The sequence below is a fragment of the Rhineura floridana genome, chromosome 1, assembly GCF_030035675.1.
Source record: "Rhineura floridana isolate rRhiFlo1 chromosome 1, rRhiFlo1.hap2, whole genome shotgun sequence".
NCBI classification, from domain to species: Eukaryota; Metazoa; Chordata; class Lepidosauria; order Squamata; family Rhineuridae; genus Rhineura; species Rhineura floridana.
In genome coordinates this window covers 95,119,567-95,142,865 of record NC_084480.1, presented here as the reverse complement: position 1 = coordinate 95,142,865, position 23,299 = coordinate 95,119,567, and the positions used below count along the sequence as shown (strand labels likewise).

Sequence of the window (23,299 nt, the reverse complement as noted above, 5' to 3'; positions counted from 1 at the left end):
TGTTGAAATTAATTAAAAAATCAGTCATGTGTCATAGAGTACCTGTAATCCTATTACTGACCTTGCCCAATACTCTGACCTTCATCTTCTGCAGTTTAAAACTTAAAAAAATGCCTGGCTGATTTTTAATTAATTTCAAAAATTTACTGGGCATGCTCAGTAAGAACCAACTGTCAGTGTTCTAAAAGCCAGACTCACAGCTGCTTGGCTTGGATACTCAGGGGACCACACCCATGCCAAACCTTGATTTCACTTTAGACAGTCATGGCTTCTCCCAAAGAATCCTGGGAAGTGTAGTTTGTGAAGGGGGCTGAGAAGAGACCCTTATTCCCCTGACAGAGCTCCAGTGGCCAGAGTGATTTAACAGTCAGCCACTCTGATTGAAGCACTGTGAGGGGAACAGGGATCTCCTAGCAACTCTCAGCACCTTTCACTAACTACACTTCCCAGGATTCTTTGGGAGAAGACATGACTGTCCAAAGTGAAATAAAGGTCTGGAGTGGATGTGGCCAGGGACAGCTCTGGTTTAAATTTGGGTAGGAGGCTGCATGTCCCTGCTGTAGAATAAAAATGCTGAAAAACAATGATACTATTCACAATGTTTTCCTTTTGGAAAGGAAAGGGGCTTTCCCTCTGCCCAGTGCCCACCTACCCAATGTCCTCCCCTCCCCCTTCTTCCCTTCTCCTCCCCTCCCTGCCCCTCCCCTGCATCAGTTTCACCTATCCTAAGCATGATTGCACAGGGGTAAATCCCACAACTCATAAAGCATGCAAATTATCAAATGTGCTCTCCCCTGCTCCTCCCTCCTATCCCCTCACTCTTGCCCCTTCCCCTTTCTTCCCCCCTCCCCCAACCCCTTCCAATCTCCTCCTTCCCCCTCCTCCCCCTTCCCCTCCCCCATGGTCAGTTTTACATATTTTAGGACTATGACCTGGGAGACTAGGGTTTGAATCCCCACATAGCCATGAAGCTCACTGGGTGACCTTCTCAGCCTCAGATTAAGGCAATGGTAAACCACCTCTGAATACTGCTTACCAAGAAAACCCTATACATAGAGTTGCCATAAGTCAGAATCAACTTGAAGGCAGTCCATTTCATTTTCAAGCATGAAAATTCTTCCAAGCTACACAGGAAGTGGATTGGACTGTGAAAGACCAACCCAAATTGTATTTGCATTTTGACAAATTTGTAGGGCAGTACAATATCTCAGAGAGGAGGTCAGGTCTCCTGCTCCCCTAGTGCATTCACTATAGCTGCCCAATTTCCCTGCTTTTTAAAGTTTGATAAAAATATCTGTTGGCTATAGGTACGTTCTTAAACCGCAAGGTTTTTTGCCTATTGGTGAATATTTTAATTGTGTTTTATTACTGTCTTTTTAACCATCCTGGGTTAACCAAACCTGGGTTCCACCTGGGTTCCCGGGTTAGGTTCTAGGATAACTTTGTAATGAAATGATGGAGAGAGCTGCACATGTGTAATTTTGATTTTCAGTGCAGTCTTTTGGGGAGGGCATAGAGAGGTAGACATTTTAGTTTTAGTTTTGTAGTATTTCCAACAAATGCTTCTTGACATAGCTCAGAGTCTACATAACATCATCTCAAACTGTTTTGAATAGGTGTGTTCACTTCTACTGGTGTTATTGAGTTAGAATATCAGTTGTGCTAGTTGAACAGAAACTCATGGGAGCAAGTCGCAGAACACAAGTGAACTATCATTGGATTCCATTGTCTCATGATTCTGTCTTTGAAACACAGATGGCTTGATGTAGTGATGTTTTATACTCTCTCTTTTTGTTTGCTTGTTACTAATTGCATAAGCAGATGGTTTTAAATGTCATGTTTTTTGCTGATGCTGTGACAAGTGTATACAGAGTTTACCAAAAAAAAAAGCAGAGGTGCCAGTATTCTACTTGCTTGCTGACTTTCTAAAACCTGTGCCAAGCAGCTCAAGTTTCCATAAAATCAAACCCATTTTTGTTTCCAAGAAACTACATATATTACTGTAATGCATTATAGCACATATAATAACCTGCCCAATCTAAAGTGTGCTTATACAGTTTGCATAAGGCTAATTTTACCTCAATCCATCAAGCTAGGAATAAAATCATTATGATCTCACTATTAAAAAGAAACTTTCTGGACAAGAAGGAAGGAATTTTGAAAACATGGCCAGAGGAGTTCTTTAAAGGAATATGCTCAGATCAGAATAAAAAGAACACCAAATTTATCATGGCAATTGCAAGTCATGGTCTTGGAACCCTAAAGACTAGTCCAGATGTAAAGCTAAACTATGGTTTAAGAGATTTGTGCATAAGCCACTATTAGCCTCTGACTCATGTGTTTCCTGGCTCTTTTTGCTCCTCCTCTGGGGCATATCAGATAGAGAGATTAGAAGGAATTACTTATAGTTTTAAACTAACCAGAGTTACCCAGTAAATCTAAACTTGGGCAAGCCAGAGATCCTCAAGATTGGACATGAACTCTGGTTCGTTCAAAATTAAGATCTCCTCTGTCTTCCTCTAAAAGAGAGAAAGGGGGAGTGCACAAGCCCAAACCTCATAATGGCTCATGCACAAAACACTAAACTATGCCTTAGCATTACATCTGAACTGTCCCAAAGGCAGCAATCCTATGTACACTTAACTTGGAGTAAGCCCTATGAAATAAAGTGAGACTTAATTCTGTGTAAACATGCTTAAGATTGGGTTGCTCAAACTGGCAATCCTATATGAGAATTCTAGCCATTTCAAGTTCTGCTCTGTATCTGCTGTTGCACTCTGCAGTGTTGTTTTAATAGTTGTTTTTATGTTATTATACAGCCACAAGAGTGGCTGTATACTATAGCCAGCGTGGATTTTTCACATTCTGCAATGTTAAATTGAAAATACCCCCATGCCATTCTGATGCTTCCCATAAGCTCATTTCAAAACAAAACCTTACAAAACTTACAGTTCTGAATTCAAACGCTTGCTTAACAACCCTCTCAATTTTCACGGCGATACACAAAACAGTCAGAAAGAATCGAGAGTTCAAAGTCTAAAGACAGAGGGGAAAAACGCAGAGCCCTTTTGGACTTTTTTCTCTCAGAGTTCTCATAATTTGTTGAAATTCATTAAAAATCAGCCGTGGTCACAGAGTACCTGTAATCCTGTTACTGACCTTGCCCCATACGCTGACCTTCATCTTCTGCAGTGTAAAAGTTAAAAAAAAAAGTCTGGTTGATTTTTAATTAATTTAAGAAATTTTGGCTCGAACTTAATGATAATGTCGGGCATGCTCAGTAAGAACCAACTGTCAGTGTTCTAAAAGCCAGACTCACAGCTGCTTGGCTTGCCTAATCAGGGGGCCACACCCACACCAGACTTTGATTTTACATGGGACAGTCATGGCTTCCCTCAGAGAATCCTGGGAAGTGTAGTTTGTGAAGGGTACTGAGAGGAGACTCCTGTTCCCCTGACAGAGCTCCACTGGCCAAAGTGGTTTAACAGTCAGCCGCTCTGATTGAAGCACTGTGAGGGGAACAAGGAGTCTCCTAGCAACTCTCAGCACCCTTCACTAACTACACTTCCCAGGATTCTTTGAGAGAAGCCATGACTGTCCAAAGTGAAATAAAGGTGTGGTGGGGATATGGCCAGGGACAGCTTTGGTTTAAATTTGGGTGGGAGGCAGCGCTTGGAAAAGTTACTTTTTTGAAGTACAACTCCCATCAGCCCTAGCCAGCATGGCCACTGGATTGAGCTGATGGGAGTTGTAGTTCAAAAAAGTAACTTTTCCAAGCTCTACTGGGAGGCTACATGTGCCTGCTGTAGAATAAAACATTTTAACATGTGTTAAATCCCATTGAACTCAATAAACACGCAAATGATCAAACCTGTCCTTCTCCCCTCCCTCCCCGCCCCTCCGCCCTTCCTCCCCTTCCTCCGGCCCATCCCCTGTGGTCAATTTCACCTATCCTAAGCATGATTTCAGGGGAGTAAATCCCACTGAACTCAATAAGCATGCAAATAATCAATCCATTCTTAGCAAGCTTGCACAGGATCTCATTTCTTACCTCCCGGATTAAAAAGCACAGGTTACCAAATTCTTCCAAGCTACACAGCAAGTGGATTGGACTGTGAAAGACCAACCCAAATGGTGTTTGCATTTTGATCAATTTGTAGGGCAGTCCAATATCTCAGAGAAGAGGCCAGGTCTCCTGCTCTCCTGGTACATTTACTATAGCTGCCCAATTTCCCTGCTTTTTAAAGTTTGTTAAAAATATCTGTGGGCTATAAGTACATTCCTAAACTGCAAGGTTTTTTGCCTATTAGTGAATATTTTAATTGTGTTTTATTACTGTCTTGTTAACCATCCTGGGGTCCATTTGGATGAAAGCCAGTTTAGAACTGTAACAAACAAACACATTAAGAAATAAAAATATTCAGTGTGACACGCTTAAGAAATTGTTACATATAGCTTTACCACAATATGTTATTTCACAACAGGTGAATCAGGTTATATCCATATTTAATTTAGAGTATTCCAAAGAAAATACAGATGTGAAGAGCTGGAAGGATGTTATTGTTTCAGTATTGAACCAATTGCCCATTAGAGTGCTGGCAGGATGTTTTTCTACTACAGATCTTGAATTATTTTTGATGAGACAAATTAGATATCATGTCAGCGTTTGTTAGAGCAACCAGCGTACCACTGACACTTGACACTAAAGAAATGCTGCTTAGTAGAAACTGGAATTGTTTTCTACCTGTTTTTTTAAACTGTGTTTATTTAGGAACACAGGAAACCCTCTGGAATCTGTTGAGAGAGGCTGGCCCATAAACATCAGGTCTCACCAGATCTGCCCCTTGACAACACTTGCTGATTACTGGTATTTTCATCAGCTTGGAGGCTGCAACTGTCTTGCTGCCCTTCCCAGCTGCAGCTAAGCGAAACCACCTTTAGTTGGGAATGTTTTTGTCTAGAGCAAAAGCCTTATTCCTGGCCTGCCCCCTATCCACCACATGTTGTCATGGGTCCTCATTTGTAGACACATTTTAAGAATGCTGGCATCTACAAATAAAAAACATGGACTTTTGGTCCCTTATATTTAAAGTAGATCTGAGTGTGAACCATGGACTCCTGATGGAGACTTCTTATGTGGCAAGAATCTTCCAGTTTCCCCATACCAAAAAGACTGATGTTCTGACCCCTCTTGCTGTCATCTAGGCTGTTCCCAGTATTTAGTTAAAATGCATTTAGTCTCAATGAAAGATAAGGGAAGAGATTGTGTCCTCTGGGACAGACAGGAACTCCAAGTGCATAAAGTGCTACACTTATTTTCCATATGCTGAGCTATGCATGTTCAAATCAAGTCTAACAGTGTATATGGCTATTCCACCTGCACAATGAGTGCACTTTTGCATGTTCACATTTCAAGACTCTGACTTTGCAATTTAATATACGCAATCAAATAGCACCAGGCATAAGTGAAATGCCATGTACTACCTGATTCTATCATCACTTCTGTGGTTTGGTGCTTAAGCTACCTGACTCCCAAGGTTAGGGGAAGGTAACAACCCAGGTTACATAGAGGGAAATGGCAAGGGAACCCGGAAAAGTGCCTGGGGTAGGTATAGAGAGGTATAGCAACAAATCACCAGCAGACCATGCTGAGGGCCAAATAGGGTATGTTGAAGGCATATGTGCATTTAATGCCTCTTTGCTTTAAAAATAACACCCATGGGGAATCTAAATCAGGACTGCAACCACAGAAAAAGGGGGTGCACCTCTCCCCCCCATAATTTCCTGGTGAAAATTCCTCACCCCTAAGCTTCTATTGGTGCCAGTGGCACATTCCCTCTGGAGGAAAATAGCAACTGGGGCAAGGTAATTTTGAGTGGGTCTTGTGTGCAGGGGGAAAGGATCAAACCTCCCTCACATGCCACACTCACATTCTTGGTCTTCCTGATCTCTGTAGCTGTTTAATGTACCATCTAATATGACCCTGGTGGGTCAAAAAACATAGCTTTAACCATATGATAGCTGCTTTGAAACATTGAATATTGTGTGATAGTCACCAAAATGCTGCTTCTATATATTGTCAGGGCTCCATATCACTGTGACAACGGTTTGAGCTTGAGCAGCACTGACTTCAGACAGCATATGGCCTACTGAAAAAGTGGAGTTTGCGTTTTACTCAGTAGGAAGTTTCAATAGGAAACTTACCTTTTTCAGGATGTTATTAATCTCCTGTGTGAATTTTGTAACTGTACTATATGCACTGTGTATCTTTTTAATAGCTCGTCCTCCATTGGTCTATGTTAGATGCATTTTTTAATTGATGTTCTATTCCATTGCTGAGATAACAATAGAAAAACATAATATTGTATGTGTATCTATCTTGCTGTTAACTATTGCCTTGTGCTAAAGTATGTGATTGTAACAAAAATTATGGTGTAGGATTTCCATGTCATTAGAAGCAAAAATGTATCCCATTGTATGTACATCATAAATATTCTACTTTATGTATAATGATGGCAAGATTGGGTTAGTTTAACAAATAGTAGTAACACCTGCGATAGAGCGACAATCAAATGGTATATTACCTCAGGAAACTTCTTCTTTTGTAAATACTCTGTCACGGCAGGATCAAAGTACCTGGCATACCCCTCATTAAGGCTGTATATTTTCCCTTTCTTCTTGATTTTAACATCCTTTTCCACCAAAATGAACTCACCAAGAGCCTGCAGAACAGTATAAAGATATCACAAACTTTGGCATTCTGAAGCTTGTTCGTATACTATTAATCCAGGTACTGCCAGGGTACAAGATCCACTGAACACACTTCCAAGTAAACATGCACGGGATTGCAATATTAGTTACCTTTCGACAAGAGAGTCCAGGAGACTTACAGTACATTTGTAATATTTGTTTTAAGTATACAAACAGCATAGTGGAATCAAACAGGCACTCCTATGGCATGCAGAGAATCTGCCAATGTTTTCCCAAAGACTTAGCATCCCTTGTACCCCAGCAATCCAGAAAACATATTCTGTTATTAGCTCCCATCAGCCAATCATTCTGGACTATCACCAATTCCTCAGCCTAACTTAGGATGGCTTTGTAGCCATGTATCCAGGAATGCCTCACAAAAGAAATACAACTTCAAGGGAAATGGATGAACAACAAATGAATGTGCAGAAAGTCAGTGATGTATTGCAAGAAAGATAATGGCTGAACTGGGGTTTCATCCCACATATATACACACACACACATCGAGGTGGAGATAGTTTTTCAGTCCAACAGCCAGATTCACTCATAGTCAACCTTTTGGGATGGCATACCAGTGGGGGGTGGAGTTAAAGGCAAAAGTGGGCAATGCCTTTGTTCATTCCTGCAAAAGTCAGAGATTTACACACACACACACACACACACACACCCCACACACCCCACTCCATTCTCCATCCAGGCAAGCAAGAAGCATTATCACAATTTTCAAGACAATACCCACCCAGGGGTGCAGAGCAGGGCTGGTGAGGAGTGTGGACTGGGTAGAGGGGGTGTGGTGGTCTGAGAAGAGTTCCAAAGGCCTGGAGGCTGCATTTGACTCTTGGACCTCAGGTTCCCCACCCCCCACTCTGCATGCATATTGAGGAAGGCAGATAGTTCAGTGGTGAAGCATTTGTTTTCCATGCAGAAAGTCCCAGGTTAAATCCTTGGCATCTCCAGGTAGGGCCTGTCTGAAACCCTGGAGAGCCACTGCCAGTCAGTGTAGGCAAGCCTTTCCCAACTTTTGGGTCCCAAGATGTTGCTGAACTATAACTCCCATCAGCCCCAAAGATGGCCAACGGTCAGGACTGATGAGAATTGTAGTCCAGCAAATGTTGGGAAAGGCTTATGTAGACAGTACTGAGATGGATGGACCAATGGTCTGGTATAAGGCAGCTTCCTATGCTCCTATCTCCATCTGCTTGCATACTCAAATTCATCTGCAAACTACAGTGGCCAAGGTCTTTCCTTCGAAGGTGCTATGTACAAAGAACAGTGCACTCTTGCCACAGTGGCTAGTTTATTTCTGAGAAAAATAGGTGGTGATTACTTCCTAGGTAATGATGATTAAGGCTACTGTTGACAGCATTTACCTCTTGAGGTGCATCCTCATGGAGGTTGGGAAATAAATTGAATACAGTATGTATGTATCCAATCATCACAATAGTCTGGGTGAATTGCCTAGGGTTAAGTATGAACAATATAGTGAGAGAATGCAAAGTAGGATGCATGGTCTTGGTACAGGAGGAAAGGCACCTGCCTTTTGCAGATTTCTCTGTTTGCAGTGCTTTCATGTCTGGATTATGCTAAACCCCCAAGCTAAAATTGCAATAGGCTGCTAGACAAATCAGACAAATTAAGCACACACATTCCTCTCCAGAATAAGCAGGAGGCACCATGCAAGAAAGAGCTCAAACAGGATTTGTGTAGAGGGGCAAAATATATTTCTATGGCTCTAGCACAGTGGTTCCCAAACTTTTTTTGCTACAGACCACTTGAAAATTGCCGAAGGTCTTGGTGGACTGCTTTATGATTTTTCTGCCTGTACTAGGAATTGTAATGCACTGTGCTAGATACTGTATGTGTTAACGGTATTTTTATGAACATGCCGCAGACCACCTAAATGAAGCTTATGGACTACCAGTGGTCCACGGACCACAGTTTGGAAACCCCTGCTCTAGCAGTATCATGTGAAAACTGGAGAATAATTCAGTCCTATGCAACGTGCACTTGAAAAGAAAACTCTGTCTCAGTTTTTAACGTTAACATTGTTTTGCTGTGGAAAAAGGGGGCTTTAATAGGCGATCAAATGTCACCTCACTCCCACCCCCCTTCACCTTTTCCATTACTTTTTGCAGCTTGTTTGAAGCATCCATCAGCTGCAACTTGAACACCATTTCCCCCCAATTCTTTTTTCTTGCTGGCTGCATAATTTCCTTGTTCTTCTTGCTAGCTAATCAGGGGTCATACTCCTACTATGGTGATATCATGATGATGATGATAATGATAATAATGATAATGATAATAATAATAATAATAATAATAATAATAATAATAATAATAATAAAATTTTATTTCTAGGCCGCCTATCTGGCCGAATTAACGGCCACTCTAGGCGGCGTACATAGACTAAAATATAACCTAGAGTAAAATATAACATATAATACAAAACAACAATAAGTATACTCAATCCAAACCTACCCCCATCATACAAAAATTTAAACTAAATTAGACAGAGGTCTCGAATGCCTGCCTAAAAAACCATGTTTTCAGTTCTCGGCGGAAGCCTGTCAGGGAGGGGGCATGGCGGAGATCATAAGGCAGAGAGTTCCAGAGGGCGGGGGCCACAATTGAAAATGCCCTCTCTCTGGTCCGCACCAGCTTAGCTGTTTTGACTGGTGGGACCGAGAGAAGGTCTTGGGAGGCTGATCTCGTTTGGCAGCCTATCTGGTGATGCTGAAGGCGTTCCTTTAGATAAACTGGACCAAAACCGTGTAGGGCTTTAAAGGTTAAAACCAACACCTTGAATTGGGCCCGGTAAACAACTGGTAGCCAGTGCAGATCTTTAAGTACTGGAGTGATATGGTCTCGGCAGCGGCTGTTCTTGATCAGACGTGCCGCCGCGTTCTGTACCAGCTGTAATTTCCGGACCGTCTTCAAGGGTAGCCCCACGTAGAGCGCATTACAATAGTCTAAGCGAGAGGAGACCAGGGCATGTACCACCCGTGGGAGCAGATGGACAGGGAGGTAGGGTTGCAGCCTTTGTATCAAATGTAATTGATACCAAGCTGCCCGGCTCACCGCCACAACCTGAGCCTCCATGGACAGCTGGGAATCAAGAACAACACCGAGGCTGCGAATCTGGTCCTTCAGGGGCAATCTTACCCCATTCAACACCAGGTCAAAATCACCCAACTTCCTCCTATCTCCCACAAGCAGTACCTCGGTCTTGTCGGGGTTCAGCTTCAGCCTGTTTCCTCCCATCCATTCACTTACGGCCTCCAGGCACTTGGAAATGGTAACCACAGCCATCTCTGGTGAGGACTTAAATGAGAGATAGATCTGAGTGTCATCTGCATATTGGTGGCACTGCAGCCCAAATCTCCTGATGATGCCCCCCAGCGGCTTTATATAGATGTTGAATAGCATGGGAGAGAGGATAGAACCCTGTGGCACACCACAGTTGAGAGGCCAAGGGTCTGAAGCCTCATCTCCCAATGCCACCCGCTGGTGCCTATCAGAGAGATAGGAATGGAACAATAAAACAGTGCCTCCTATTCCCATTCCCCTCAGGCGATCCAGGAGGATACCGTGGTCAACGGTATCAAAAGCCGCTGAGAGGTCCAGGAGGACGAGGAATGTGTGTTCACCTCTGTCCAACGCCCTCCTCAAATCACCCACCAGAGCGACCAAGGCTGTTTCAGTTCCATGTCCAGTCCTGAAGCCCGACTGGAATGGATCCCAATAATCCGCTTCATCCAAGTGTGTCTGTAACTGAGTAGCCACCACCCGCTCGATCACCTTGCCCAAGAATGGTAAATTGGAAATTGGGCGAAAGTTGTTCAACTCTTGGGGATCCAAGGAGGACTTTTTCAGAATGGGCTTTATTATTGCCTCCTTGAGGGCTAATGGCATTGCACCCTCTTCCAAGGAAGCATTCACCACTGCCTTGATCCCTTCACTCAATTTCTCTTTACAGCTCACAATGAGCCATGTAGGGCAAGGGTCAAGCAAGCACGTGGTTGGCCTCACATTAGAGAGCACCTTGTCCACTTCCTCAGAGGGAAGGGGCTGAAACCGATCCCACTGGACCGGAATGCAATTGGCCAGCTCTGGCCCACTACCTGTGTTCACGGAGTACGGAATCATGCTCTTCAGGCGCTCGATTTTATCAGCAAAGTGCTTGGCAAATTTGTCACAGGAGGCTTTAGAATGTTCCAAGGGTTCCTGTGCAACCGGACCGACCAGGCTTCGGATCACTTGGAACAACCTCCTGGGACAACACTCTGCAGACGCAATGGAGATAGCAAAGAATTCTCTCTTCGTTGCCTTCTTTGCCACTTGATAGGCAGCTATTGCTGCTCTAACAAGTGTCCGATCTCCGTCAGAACAAGATTTCCGCCACCGGCGCTCTAGTCGTCTCACCTCCTGCCTCAGGCCCCGTAAGCGTGGTGTATACCAGGGTGCAATCTGAGTTCTATTCAGTGGGAGAGGACGTTTTGGAGCCACCCAGTCTATTGCCCTGGTGATCTCCCTATTCCACTCCATCACCACGGTTTCGACTGGGCAACTTTCTGACGGCTCCACATCTCCCAGCGCATTCAGGAATCCTTTTGGCTCCATCAGGCATCTGGGGCAGACCATCTTAATGGGTCCCTTACCCCTGCGGAGGGTATGTGGCAGTGAGAAGTCCATGTTCACCAGATAGTTATCTGACCATGACATGGGGTTCAAAGAAACAGCCCCCATTTTCAGAGCACTTCCTTCCCCTCCCGAGACAAACACAAGGTCGAGAGCATGACCGGCTACATGGGTGGGTCCAATATTACAAAGGTGCAGTTCCCAGGAAGTCATGGTTTCCATGAAATCCCGAGGAGCTCCTATGAGAGCAGCCTCGGCATGCAGGTTAAAATCCCCCAAGACTAAGAGGTCAGGGGAGAGAACCCGCACGCTCAAGACGACCTCGAGCACCTCGGTCAGGGAGTCATTTGTGTAGCGGGGTGGGCGGTACACAAGAAGAATCCCTAAACTGCCCTTAGGGCCCAACCTCCAGTACATGCAGTCAACAAACTTGGTCTTGTGGAGAGGGAGTCTGGCAAAACTCAAGGACTCCCGATAAATGACTGCCACTCCCCCTCCCCGCCTACCAATCCTTGGCTGCTGTGCATATTGGAAACCCGCTGGACACATGGCCTCAAGCACAGGCGCTGCCGCTGCATCCAGCCAGGTCTCCGTAATGCACACCAGGTCTGCATGCTCATCCATGATCATGTCATGGATGAGCGATGTTTTTTGCACCACAGACCTGGCGTTACACAACAGCTGTCGAAGATTGGGTAGAGTCGTACATCTCCCAGTTGTCTTCTGGTGGTGCGCAGGCCCGGAACAGGGGATGGATATTATGCATCTATCCCTTGTTCCCCTAAGCTGGCATGGCCTGCGCCTCGTACCCCTCCAGCATCTGCCGCCTAGCCTCTCGATAATGTGGCCATCCGCCCTCCCCACAAGAACCTTCTCTGCCAAGCACATGCCTCCCTCCCGCCGGGACTCAAGTAAAGTCCCCCCACTTCCAGACAGGACCACCTAAAGTGCCAAAATATCCCGTTATCCCCCCACCCAGCCACCGTGAGAACCAGCAATGGAGAGTGCCAGCAGCCACCGGAGGTGTGGGTCTGAGCACCCACCAATGATGTCACCAAACCAATTCAGAGTGAGGGCAAGAAGCAATGCAGTCCCTCAGAATGGGTGCCAGGAATGGAACTACGCTGTAAGCACTTTCCCAGTTTGCAGTGCCCCCCAAAAGAAATACTGAAAGGGGAGTGCATTTCATATGAATATGAAAAGGCAAGAGAAGATGGTATTAGCAATTAGCATTTGTGCAGTACCGGATCCAGCATGAAGCAGTCTACTCCTTGTCCTGTGGAAAGAGCTACCAGTGTTGCACTGCCGTACAAGGCATAGCCAGCTGCGACAAGGTTGCGTCCAGGCTGTAAGGCATCTTTCTCAGAAGGCTCATCTTCTGATGTCTAAGGAGAAAGTTATTGAAATACTGAGAAGGAAAGAAATAAACTACAAATGCCAATAGGAATTTATCTCAGTTATGGAACATGTGTTGCAATAGACCCTTGCATAAAGTTTGTATGTACACCTGATAAATTGAAATAGAGCCTATAGGCATTTTTGTAAGAGGATCTTTAGCTATAATTTATTAGCATAGCAAATTACAAATAGGAACCATGACCCAGGAGGGGCACATCAGCAATAGTTCCAGTTAAAAATGGCAGTAAATTGTCTATGTTTATAATTCTATAAAATAATGTTATTTATTTATTTGTTTGTTTATGTTATTAATCACTTCCCATGAAGCATCCCAAAGTGATTTAACAATAAAAACATCATATAAAAACAATTTCATTACAGGCTGGGATAAAATATGGACATAATACAAATATGCACTGGGATAAAAATCTCCACTGAAAATGTCTATTGAAAAAGAAAGGACTTCAGTAGGTGCTGAAAAGACAACAGAGACGGTGCCTGTCTGATAAGTAAGGGGAGGGAATTCCAAAGAATAGGTGCCACCATACTAAAAAGTCTGAGTCCTACGTCATATGGAATGGACCTCCTGATGAGACAGTATCTGCAGTGATCAGTTGGGTTTATAAGTGGTGAGATGATCTCTTAGGTATCTTGGTCCCAAACTGTATAGGGCTTTTTACAGCAGTACCAACACCTTGATAACCTGGCAGCTAGCCTGCTAGCTAGTTGGCGGCCAGTACCATAAGTAGGATTCATCTGATGAAGTACTACTTTGTGATTATTACTTGAAATCAATTCACACAATTATTTTTAAGATGGAAAAGTCATCATCGTGATAAAATGCCTTTGCAAATACTTCCATACATGTTAGAATCTAAATTTTTGTTCAAATTCTTGAATATTGGTAATAGTTCTAGCATTTTTAGAACATTTGCAATTGTGCCACGCAGACCCTTTCACAAGCCTATTTTCTTGCATAGTCACCTTGTGATCTTTTTTCATCTCAGAAAATGTATATGAATTAAGCTGTAGTGCATTAACTAGTAATCATTTCTAGGAGTGGCACATTAAAATATTTCCAGAACCTTCACACAAACCTAATAATATTTCCTGAGTCAAACTTTCCTAAATACTGATGTTCTCAGTGCTAAGACCATTGAACGCATTTTACATGAATTAAAGATTTGTTGCTTGCTCTGGAACTCTTGAAGAAAGTACCTTTGGCTATTCAGTCAATAACAGATTCACGTTCTAGGTGGATCTCATGATGGGTAATTTTCAAAATGCATATGGAGTCAGCAAGCATATATATGTGTGGCATTTGAAAGCAAGCAAGCAAAACTTTTTATACCCATAAAATGGGTACAAATAAGCACAATATTTACTGTACTTTTAAAATGCAGACTCTGACATGTAGATTTTTTCCCCTTACTTCTGAGTTGACATGCACAGGACTGTGCCGTCTTCAACTGGGGGTCTCTACTTATACATTTATTCATTTTATTTTGTGCCCCTAATGGCCAGTTAAGAATTTTGTGCTCAGTAAAAAAATAGCAAGCAGGGTTTAAGATGACAAGTAGAAGGAAGCTTGCAGAAATAATCAGCCCTCTTGGCTGCAGCTCAGCTACCATACTGAAACTGAATTGCTATGTTTTTAGTATACACACATAGCACAAAATTTGTTTGATATTCTAACCACACAGGCTCACAGTTTTTATCTCACATTGGGAGCATTTTTTCCATACCAATGAAAACACTCCAAAATAAATATTTGTAGTGGCTTGGAGAAAATTGTCCTAATTGTTCCACATGGTATCAGCTGCCATGTGGAATGATTTCAAGTGGCCTATATTTAGTGGCCGTAATGTATAACAGTCCTCTGACAAATACTTGCTCAGGTAGGCTAGGCTATAATACAATTGTTTATAAGAGTTAGGGTTTGAGATGAAATTCTGCCAATTGATGGTAATGTTATTATCCGTCAAAGACTGTGCACGGTTTAATTTTATATTAATGTCATGTTAAATAAGCTAAATTTGTAGGGTGCCTTGTAAAGTAATGAAGACACACAAAGACACCTGGTGGAAGTCTGAAATTATTCTGGTGTATGGCAGCTAGTGGGAGAATAATTCCCCTTCCCTACAGCAGCGAGAAAACAAAATGAATCTTTAGGCCCATAATATAGGAATGGATTTTGGTTTACTATCTCACTTGGCTTGCTACGTGCTCTCTCTAAAAAGAACTGTTCCATGTTGTTGTCATTTAAAGACCTGGTTCACACAGTCAGGAAGTGGTGATTGGAAAGACCTTTGCCTGAGACACTGGAGAACTGCTGCCCATCAGAAGTTATGTTACTGGGCAGCTGGGCCACATGGGCAAACAGTTTGATCTGCCATAAAGCTGTCCCCTGTGGGCTACATACTAAAGCACCTGTTATTCTTAGAAACCTCTACATGAAAGTGAAATAGGAAGTCAGGAGACAGTACTAAGGAATTATTTGTTCTTTCTTGAGAAGTCACATTGTTAACTGGTTCGCCAACCCCCATTTTGTTCCATGTTTCAGTTTACCTTCTTGTAGACAGCAAATATAGTTCCTATAGAGGCTAAACAGTCTATATTTGAAGAGCCATCGAGTGGATCAAAGCATACCACATATTTACCCTGAAAAAAGAGAAACAAAAACAATATGTTACTAGGCTGAATCCTCATTCATCGTTTGGCAGGAAATATTTTTAAATTTAAAAGGCTATGAAAAAAGTTTTTAAATTTTAAACATCTGACAAATCTGGCAGGAGAACTATATGTATCAGTGCATTTCACTGAAACCATTTATGTATATTACACTAAAACACACTGTTGTGACTTTCATGGCCCCGGAGCCCTATGGATTATAATTCTCTGAGGGGCAGCAAACCACCCACACAAAACTACAATTCCCAAGATTCCATGTACTTATCTATTCCTTCAAGGTTCCGTTTAATAATCACACTCAGCTTTCATTACTCTGTTTTCATTTATTAATTCTGTCTCTCCCTTCTGGTATGCACAGTACGTTTAGCTGTCTTCTTTCAGGTAGCCTTGTGAATAACTTCTTTTTCTTCAATGATACAATTGCGCCATCTGCTGCTAAATTAGAGACTAGTCCCTCTTTCCAATCAATCTGAATATATACAGACCCTCTTTTCTTTTGGAGTGATGATAGCTTCTTTATTCTCCTCTGAGACTAAGACACATGTGCTGTAGGAGGACTGTAGCATGTTAATAACCAGCGAATTAGATAAAACATCAAGCTTCTTCTGTTCATCCCCAGTCACATTCATAGTGCCTGCTATTCCAAACCTATAAGAAAGGACACTTTATTGTGAGGGAATAGCAAAACAGTATACTTTAAGAATATAGTTTAAATTATTTCCTTACTTTCTTTTTTGGCTTTCAAGATTCAAACTATCACCCATGTAAGTGTTCAGAATTGTTCCTTTAAAGAGTTCCCAAACCGTTTACTAGTGATATATGCCAATGAAAATCCTTGTTGGAACTCATCTGCTGATGGGACTCAACTGGATCCCAATTATACCACGTGCCATATTTTTCTTTTGCTTGACAGCCTGATGATAACTCTCACAATATCCTGGTAATTAGACTCCTAACCAACCATCTGCATTTGCACCACTAGCTGCCCATCCACTGCTGAGCCAAGCTGTATTAGTGAACAACTTAGGTCTAGGGCACCTTAGGGTCTGCCTGAACCCTTATATCCCAGGTCGATCACTGAGATCATCTGCCAGAACATCATTGGTCATCCCCCAAGTTGGCGAGGCTCATCTGACAGCAAGAAGAATTCAAGCCTTTACTATCATCGGCCCAGTCCTGTGGAATGCTCTGCCAATAGAGATTCAGCAGCTGCCTTCTGTTGATGCCTGCTGAAAAATTCACCAGGCTTCTGCAGACAATTGAAACAATATCTTTCAGCTATAGTTAGTGAATTGATTTCTGATTTTAAATCTTTATATGGATTTATCCTGTGTTTATATATGTTGTAATGTAAACCACTTTGTGAGGCCTGCTCAGCAGTGTAGTGGCAAACTCAGAAGTGCAGGGTCTCTTCATGATAGTCCCTGTCATGTCACAAGTCCATACTCCACTACAACAGATGTCCTTAGGAGCCAATCAGCATGAAAGGGGAGGCTGTGTTAGTTACTGAAAAGAGTCTTCTAAGTGGCTGACTCACCTCCTTTCACTCCAATTGGCTCCAATCAGCACAAAAGGACTCTCCTCAGTGGCTAACATGCTCCCTTTTCATGCTGACTGGTACATACATGGGAACCTGGCTGGGACCCTGCTCCCCAAAAAGTAAGGGGTCTACAATGCGCCACAACCCTGGATGACTGCACCCATCAATCTGCCTGAAAAGCTGTATATAAATGCCTTACATAAGTAATAAATATATAGGAGAGAATGACAATCATCATGTTATGGTTGTATGGAAATATTATCATATAAATCAACTATTACTGACAAAATATTCCTATTTATATCCTTGAAGAAAGCATAACTATGGGCTTGCAGACAAATCCTAGGCACTCACAGATAAGCCCTGTTTATTTGATTTCTGCTGAGTATTCTTACCTAACTTGAAAACTGATGCATCACCATAGATTCAATGAACTAGACCTCAGACTCTAGTCATGCAAATAATAGTTTGTGTGTAAATGAGCATAGAAAATGCAGCCTTAATAAATAAAAAGACTTCAGAAGAGAAAGATAAACCTCTGTTCAGGAAATTGAAAAAGAAAAGCATGGAGGAAAAAACATACTACCACAACAATAGTTCATCAGCATGATGGATTTGTGTTCAATGTATATCCTCACAAGAGCAACCTACTTCATATCACTAGACACCACCTTACATTTACTCTGTTGTTTTAAATATTTATTTAATGGTTTGTTATGTATACATTACTACTGTATTTTATTATTAAAATTAATTATTCAATACAATACATTATAACCTAGTCCTGGGATCAATTGACAAAGGGCAGTATACAGATGTCTAAAAACAAGCAAACAATACTGACTGCATCTGCAAAGGTTCACAATCTTTTAGAGGCAAGGAGTGGGCAAGCATTATGATAAATGTGTTCAAGGGTAAGTGGGATTGTACATGAGCAGTTCACTGGAACGTCTACCTAGAGCTTAGGGGCATACAACTCTACAACTCTTTTGAACATGTGGAAACCTTGGGAAAGTAAGGATTCTCAATCACATGGAGAAATTCCTAAATATGTAGGCTTTATGACATTATACAGCCATGAGAGTGGCTGTATACTATAGCCAACATGAATATTTTGTATTCCGCAATGTTAAATTGACATTTCCCCCCATGCCATTCTGCTGCTTCCCATAAGCTCATTTCAAAACAAAACCTTACAAAACTTATAGTCCTGAACTCAGAAACGCTCACTTAACAGCCCTCTAAGTTTTCATGGCGATACACAAAACAGAGAGAATTGAGAGTTCAAAGTGTAAAAAGAGAGAAAATACAAACCCTGGTTGGACTTTTTTCTGTCAGTGTTCTCATAATCTGTTGAAATTAATTAAAAATCAGCTATATTCACAGAGTACCTGTAATCATATTACTGACCTTACCCCATACTCTGACCTTCATCTTCTGCAGTTTAAAAGTTAAAAAAATCCCTAGCTAATTTTTAATTAATTTAATAAATTTAACATTAAAGTCAATGATAAGGCCTGGCATGCTCAGTAAGAACCAACTGTCAGTGTTCTAAAAGCCAAATTCACAGCTGCTTGACTTCATTAATCGGGGGCCATACCCACATCAGACCTTTATTTCACTTTAGACCGTTAATAGTCAGCCACTCTGACTGAAGCTCTGTGAGGGGAAAAGAGCATCTCCTAGCAACTCTCAGCACCCTTCACTAACTACACTTCCCAGGATTCTTTGGGGGAAGCCATAACTGTCCAAAGTGAAATAAAGGTCTAGTGTGGATGTGGCCAGTGACAGCTTTGGTTTAAATTTGGGTGGGAGACTATATGTGCCTGCTGTAGAATAAGAAGGTGGGACAACGCTGAAAAGCCATGATACTATTCACAATGTTTTCCTTTTGGAAAGGGGCTTTCCCTCTGCCCAGTGCCAACCCACCCAATCTCCTCCCTAGCTCCCTCCCCCTCCTCTTCCTGGCCTCCTCCTCCTCCCCTCCCTCTTCCCCCTGCCCCTCCCCCAGGTCAGGTTCACCTATCCTAAGCATGATTGCACAGGAGTAAATCCCATTGAACTTAAAAAGCATGCAAATGATCAAACCAGCCCTCCCCTCCTCCTCCCTCCCTCCCCTCCCTCTCCTCCCCTCCCCCTCCTCCCCTCCCCTCCCTTTTGCCCCTTCTCTACTCCTTCCTTTGCCCCTCCCCTCTCCCCTTCCAATCCCCTCCTTTCCCCTCTTCACTCCCCTCTCCCCTCTCCTCTCCCCTCCCCCTCCTCTTCCCCCATGGTCAGTTTTACCTATCCTAACCATGATTGCGGAGGAGTAAATCCCATTGAACTCAATAAGCATGCAAATGATCAGACCTGCCTTTCCCCTCTTCCCCCTCTCCTCTCCTCTCCTCTCCCTTCCTCCTCCCCTCTTCCTTCTTCCTCCTCCCTTGCCCAATTCAGCCCTCCCTCCCTCTTCTCCTCCTCGCCCTCCATGGTCAGTTTTACATATGCTAAGCATGATTGCACAGGAGTAAATCCCACTGAACTCAATAAGTATGCAAATGATCAAACCCATCCTTCTCCCCTCCCTCTCCTGCCTGCTCCCATCCCCCTCCTCTCCTCTGCCCTCCCTCCTCCTCCTCCTCTCCCCATCCCCTGTGGTCAGTTTCACCTATCCTAAGTATGATTGCAGGAGAGTAATCCCATTGAACTCAATAAGCATGCAAATTATCAATCCATTCTCAGCAAACTTGCACAGGATCCCATTTCTTTCCTCCCAGATTAAAAAGCAGAGAAATTCACTAATAGGCAAAAAAACTTGAGGTTTAAGAACATACCTATAGCCAACAGATATTTCTATCAAACTTTTAAAAGCAGGGGAATTGGGCAGCTATAGTGAATGCACCAGGAGAGCAGGAGACCTGACTTCCTCTCTGAGATATTGTACTACCCTACAAATTTGTCAAAATGCAAACACCATTTGGGTTGGTCTTTCACAGTCCAATCCACTTGCTGTGTAGCTTGGAAGAATTTGGTAACCTGTGCCTCTGAGCATATAGTGAGTGGTGGCAACACCTGCAATCACGACTGCATCTCCAAGTTTGATAGAAATATCTGTTGGCTATAGGTATGTTCTTAAACTGCAAGGTATTTTTTGCATATTAGTGAATATAGTTTATGCATACATTCAACTGAATGTATGTGGCTGTGTTGGGTTAGCTTTTTAAATTCTGCTTCTCTCTCCACACCAGGGTTGCCTGGTTCATGGCCTGAGACTGATCCTGTATCTTTAGGAGAAGAGAAAGTCAGCCAAGTGCAGGTGTTCTTGCAACACTGTAATGAGAAAAACCACAAGGTGGAATTCTCCCTTCCCTCTGCGCAACTTTTAAAGATACAGAAGACCTCTTGGATGCTAGGCCTGGCAACCAAGAAGTCTTCTGTATCTTTAAAAGGTGTGCAGGGGGAAGGGAGAATTCCACCTTGTGGTTTTTCTCATTACAATGTTGCAAGAACACCTGCACTTGGCTGACTTTCTCTTCTCCTAAAGATACAGGATCAGTCTCAGGCCATGAACCTGGCAACCCTACTCTACACACACATATTCTGCAGTCTGAGAAAAGACAGAAACATCACAGGGGAAAATACAGGATGACAATGAATGGATGACAATGTCATGTCATGTCAATGCCCTGGTGTGAATGAAGGATGGTAATTCTATACTAAATGCCTAGTGCAGAAGCATCCTTATACAATTCTGACAGAACAAAAGGGAGAAACAGTTAAATTATTGTGTAACAAAGATTCTGTTTCCCTTTATTTTTCTACCCTAATGCAAGAGCCGACCAAAACAAATAATCAGAGTGCACTGTCTGATAACTATTGGTATGCTGCTACCTAACATTTAACATTGTCATATTTTTAACTAGAACTCTTCTAATCAGTAACCAGAAGGAACATCCTAATTACTGGGTCAGGGAAAGAAATCACAAATACTAATTATAAGAGGAATAGTTTCCAGTAGTACAATCCTAACCATGTTTACTCAGAAGGAGGGCTAGGAACAAACCTTCAGAGGGCCCTTGGCATGGTCCAGCCAATGGATCCCCATGCCTCTGATGTCCCCCCCATCCATTATACTCTTTGCAGCAGTAGTGCCACAGTCTTCCCATTTCCCCTGCTTTCCCCCATTCCTCCTCCTCTCCTCCCTACCATTACCTACTTTAAAAAAATGTATACTTTGCCATTGCAATAGCGGCAGCAGCATTGACAGCTTCTCCACCTCCTCCAGCCTCTGTGCCCTGAGAAAGGGCCAAAGCAGGGTGCTTTAGAGCACATCATTCTGGGCAAGGAGATGCGAGAATGCAAGTTTTTAAAAAGTTTTCTAGCCCCCTTGACAAACCACAATTTCCAGGACATCTTGGCCAGAATGCCTGTCTCTAAGAAGGACACCCTTGGCCCTTTCTTGGAGCCAGGGTGAGGCAGGGAGGTGGAGGCAGATGGCAGCCAGCCAGCTGGTCACCATGGATAGGAGGTGAACTTTAGCTTCTAAATGAAGCAAACCTGCACACCATCACTGTGCTGACTACACGGTCAGCAAGTCGGGTCAATGTGGGGCCCTTCTGAACCCTGGGCCCCTTAGTTAGTGCGTGACCAGACTGACCACTTGCATGGGCATGCTCAGAAGTAAGTACCACTGAGTTCAATGGGACTTACTGTCCAATAGAGGAGTAGCCAACCGGGTGCCCTCCAATTCCCATCAGCCCAAGCCAGTATGGCCAATGGTCCGGGATGATGGGAGTTGTAGTCTAGCAACATGTGGAGGGTACTCCATTGGTTGCCATCGCTCAGTAATTGTGCTTAGGATTGCAGCCTGAGGGTGTCATCCTATGCACTCTCTGAAGAAAGCCCCACTGAACATAATGGAATAGGCTTTTGAAAAAACATCCACTGAATTGCACTTTTTGTAAACTATTCTCAGTATGTATTGTGCCAGTTAGATTTTGGGGGGACATTTTTACTATTGCAGACAACTGTAACTTTTTATTTTTTATTATTACATGAGATGAAGAAAGGAGTCACTCATTTTAATGTTAAATTATGAGTATTCTGAAAAGGTTCCACAGGACAGCTTGGTCATTGATGAAGACAGTGCAGCTCAATTCACTTCAGACTATGCAGTTCTGAACACTTCTTCTGAATGCATCTTCTGTTACATCAGAAGCCAAATTAACTGCTTGACCTTTTACATGGACCATCTTGTTTGACCTTTATAGCAATAGAGGTGGCACACACAAAAAAGCAATCTATTCCTGTTTCAGATTTAAACAGTATTGTTCAAATAATAAATATAGATGTCACCATCCCCATTATTACAGTAGTTAGCTACAATTCAAGACTTTGGCCAAACTAGTATCACTGGCCATTTGATTGAGAAGTTTCTATACTTTAACATTTTCGCTGCAATACTAGCCTTCTATACATTTTGGCTGCAATACTAGCCTTTTCTTCCAGCCACATGGAATTCCCAAACTGCAATTCTGGCTAAGTCATTTAGTTTAAAACCTCCATGCTGTGTTATAAAATATGATTTCCCAATGCCCCCATCCCAAATTTTATTTTTTTTAAAAAAAACTTTCCCTCTCCCATTCTGTGCAACTCACATATGAGCCAGGCCCGCCTTTCGGACTGCTGAAGAGATGGCCTTTATGGCAGTGAGCATAGAGTTCAACAGCTGGGTCAGTTCTCCTGTAGCTCCTTTAACCCGTCGTCCCTTCTCCATGACATATCGGTTAAGGGTTAACATGTCTGTTTCAAAGGGGCTTCTGTCCGACATTTTGCCTGGCAAAAAAGGTCTGTTTTTGTAACTAGAATGCAGTAGTTCCTTTCCACTCTCAGCGCTGCTGCTGTTCAGTGGCAGTTTTATTTTAGGAGACGCTGTTGGCTTGCACGCTGGACAAGGTTTAGTAAAAGGTTCCTCAGCCCATGTGACTTAAATGCTTGGAATAGATAGATGTTTAGTATAACTCCTCTGGTTCTTCCTGCCTGCAAGAGAGCCTATTAATTTTAAGCAATTGCCTTCATTGTCTTGCTTTCAATGCCTGCAAAAAACTGTTTTTGTTTAGGCAAGCTTTCCCAGATATGTAATTTTATAATGTACATTTATTTTTAAAACTGTTGGTTTTATCAATCTTTTTTTTTAAAACCGTTGATTTCATCTGGATTTTTGATAATTTTATTATGTCTTCTGCTTTTAAAGTGTGTTTTTGTTATTTTTAATGAATATTTTATACCGTTTTATGTAACCGC

The 23,299-nt window shown here is 42.7% G+C and overlaps 1 protein-coding gene across 2 annotated transcripts in view; it reads right to left on the bottom strand.

The window, feature by feature from the left end:
- Positions 1-22,946, bottom strand: part of LOC133384715 (fructose-1,6-bisphosphatase isozyme 2) — a 29,863-nt gene extending 6,917 nt beyond the window's left edge. Inside the window, exons 1-5 of one of the 2 annotated variants that reach the window (XM_061626533.1) lie at positions 22,654-22,945; positions 15,963-16,125; positions 15,355-15,447; positions 12,633-12,773; positions 6,585-6,722 (exon numbers count right to left, since the gene is read on the bottom strand). In XM_061626533.1, the coding sequence (XP_061482517.1) occupies positions 6,585-6,722; positions 12,633-12,773; positions 15,355-15,447; positions 15,963-16,125; positions 22,654-22,826 (708 nt within the window). In that variant the 5' untranslated portion in view covers positions 22,827-22,945. Of the gene's footprint in view, positions 1-6,584; positions 6,723-12,632; positions 12,774-15,354; positions 15,448-15,962; positions 16,126-22,653 lie in introns of both variants that reach the window. The other variant, XM_061626534.1, reaches the window with a different exon arrangement.
- Between the last annotated feature and the right edge of the window lie 353 nt (positions 22,947-23,299).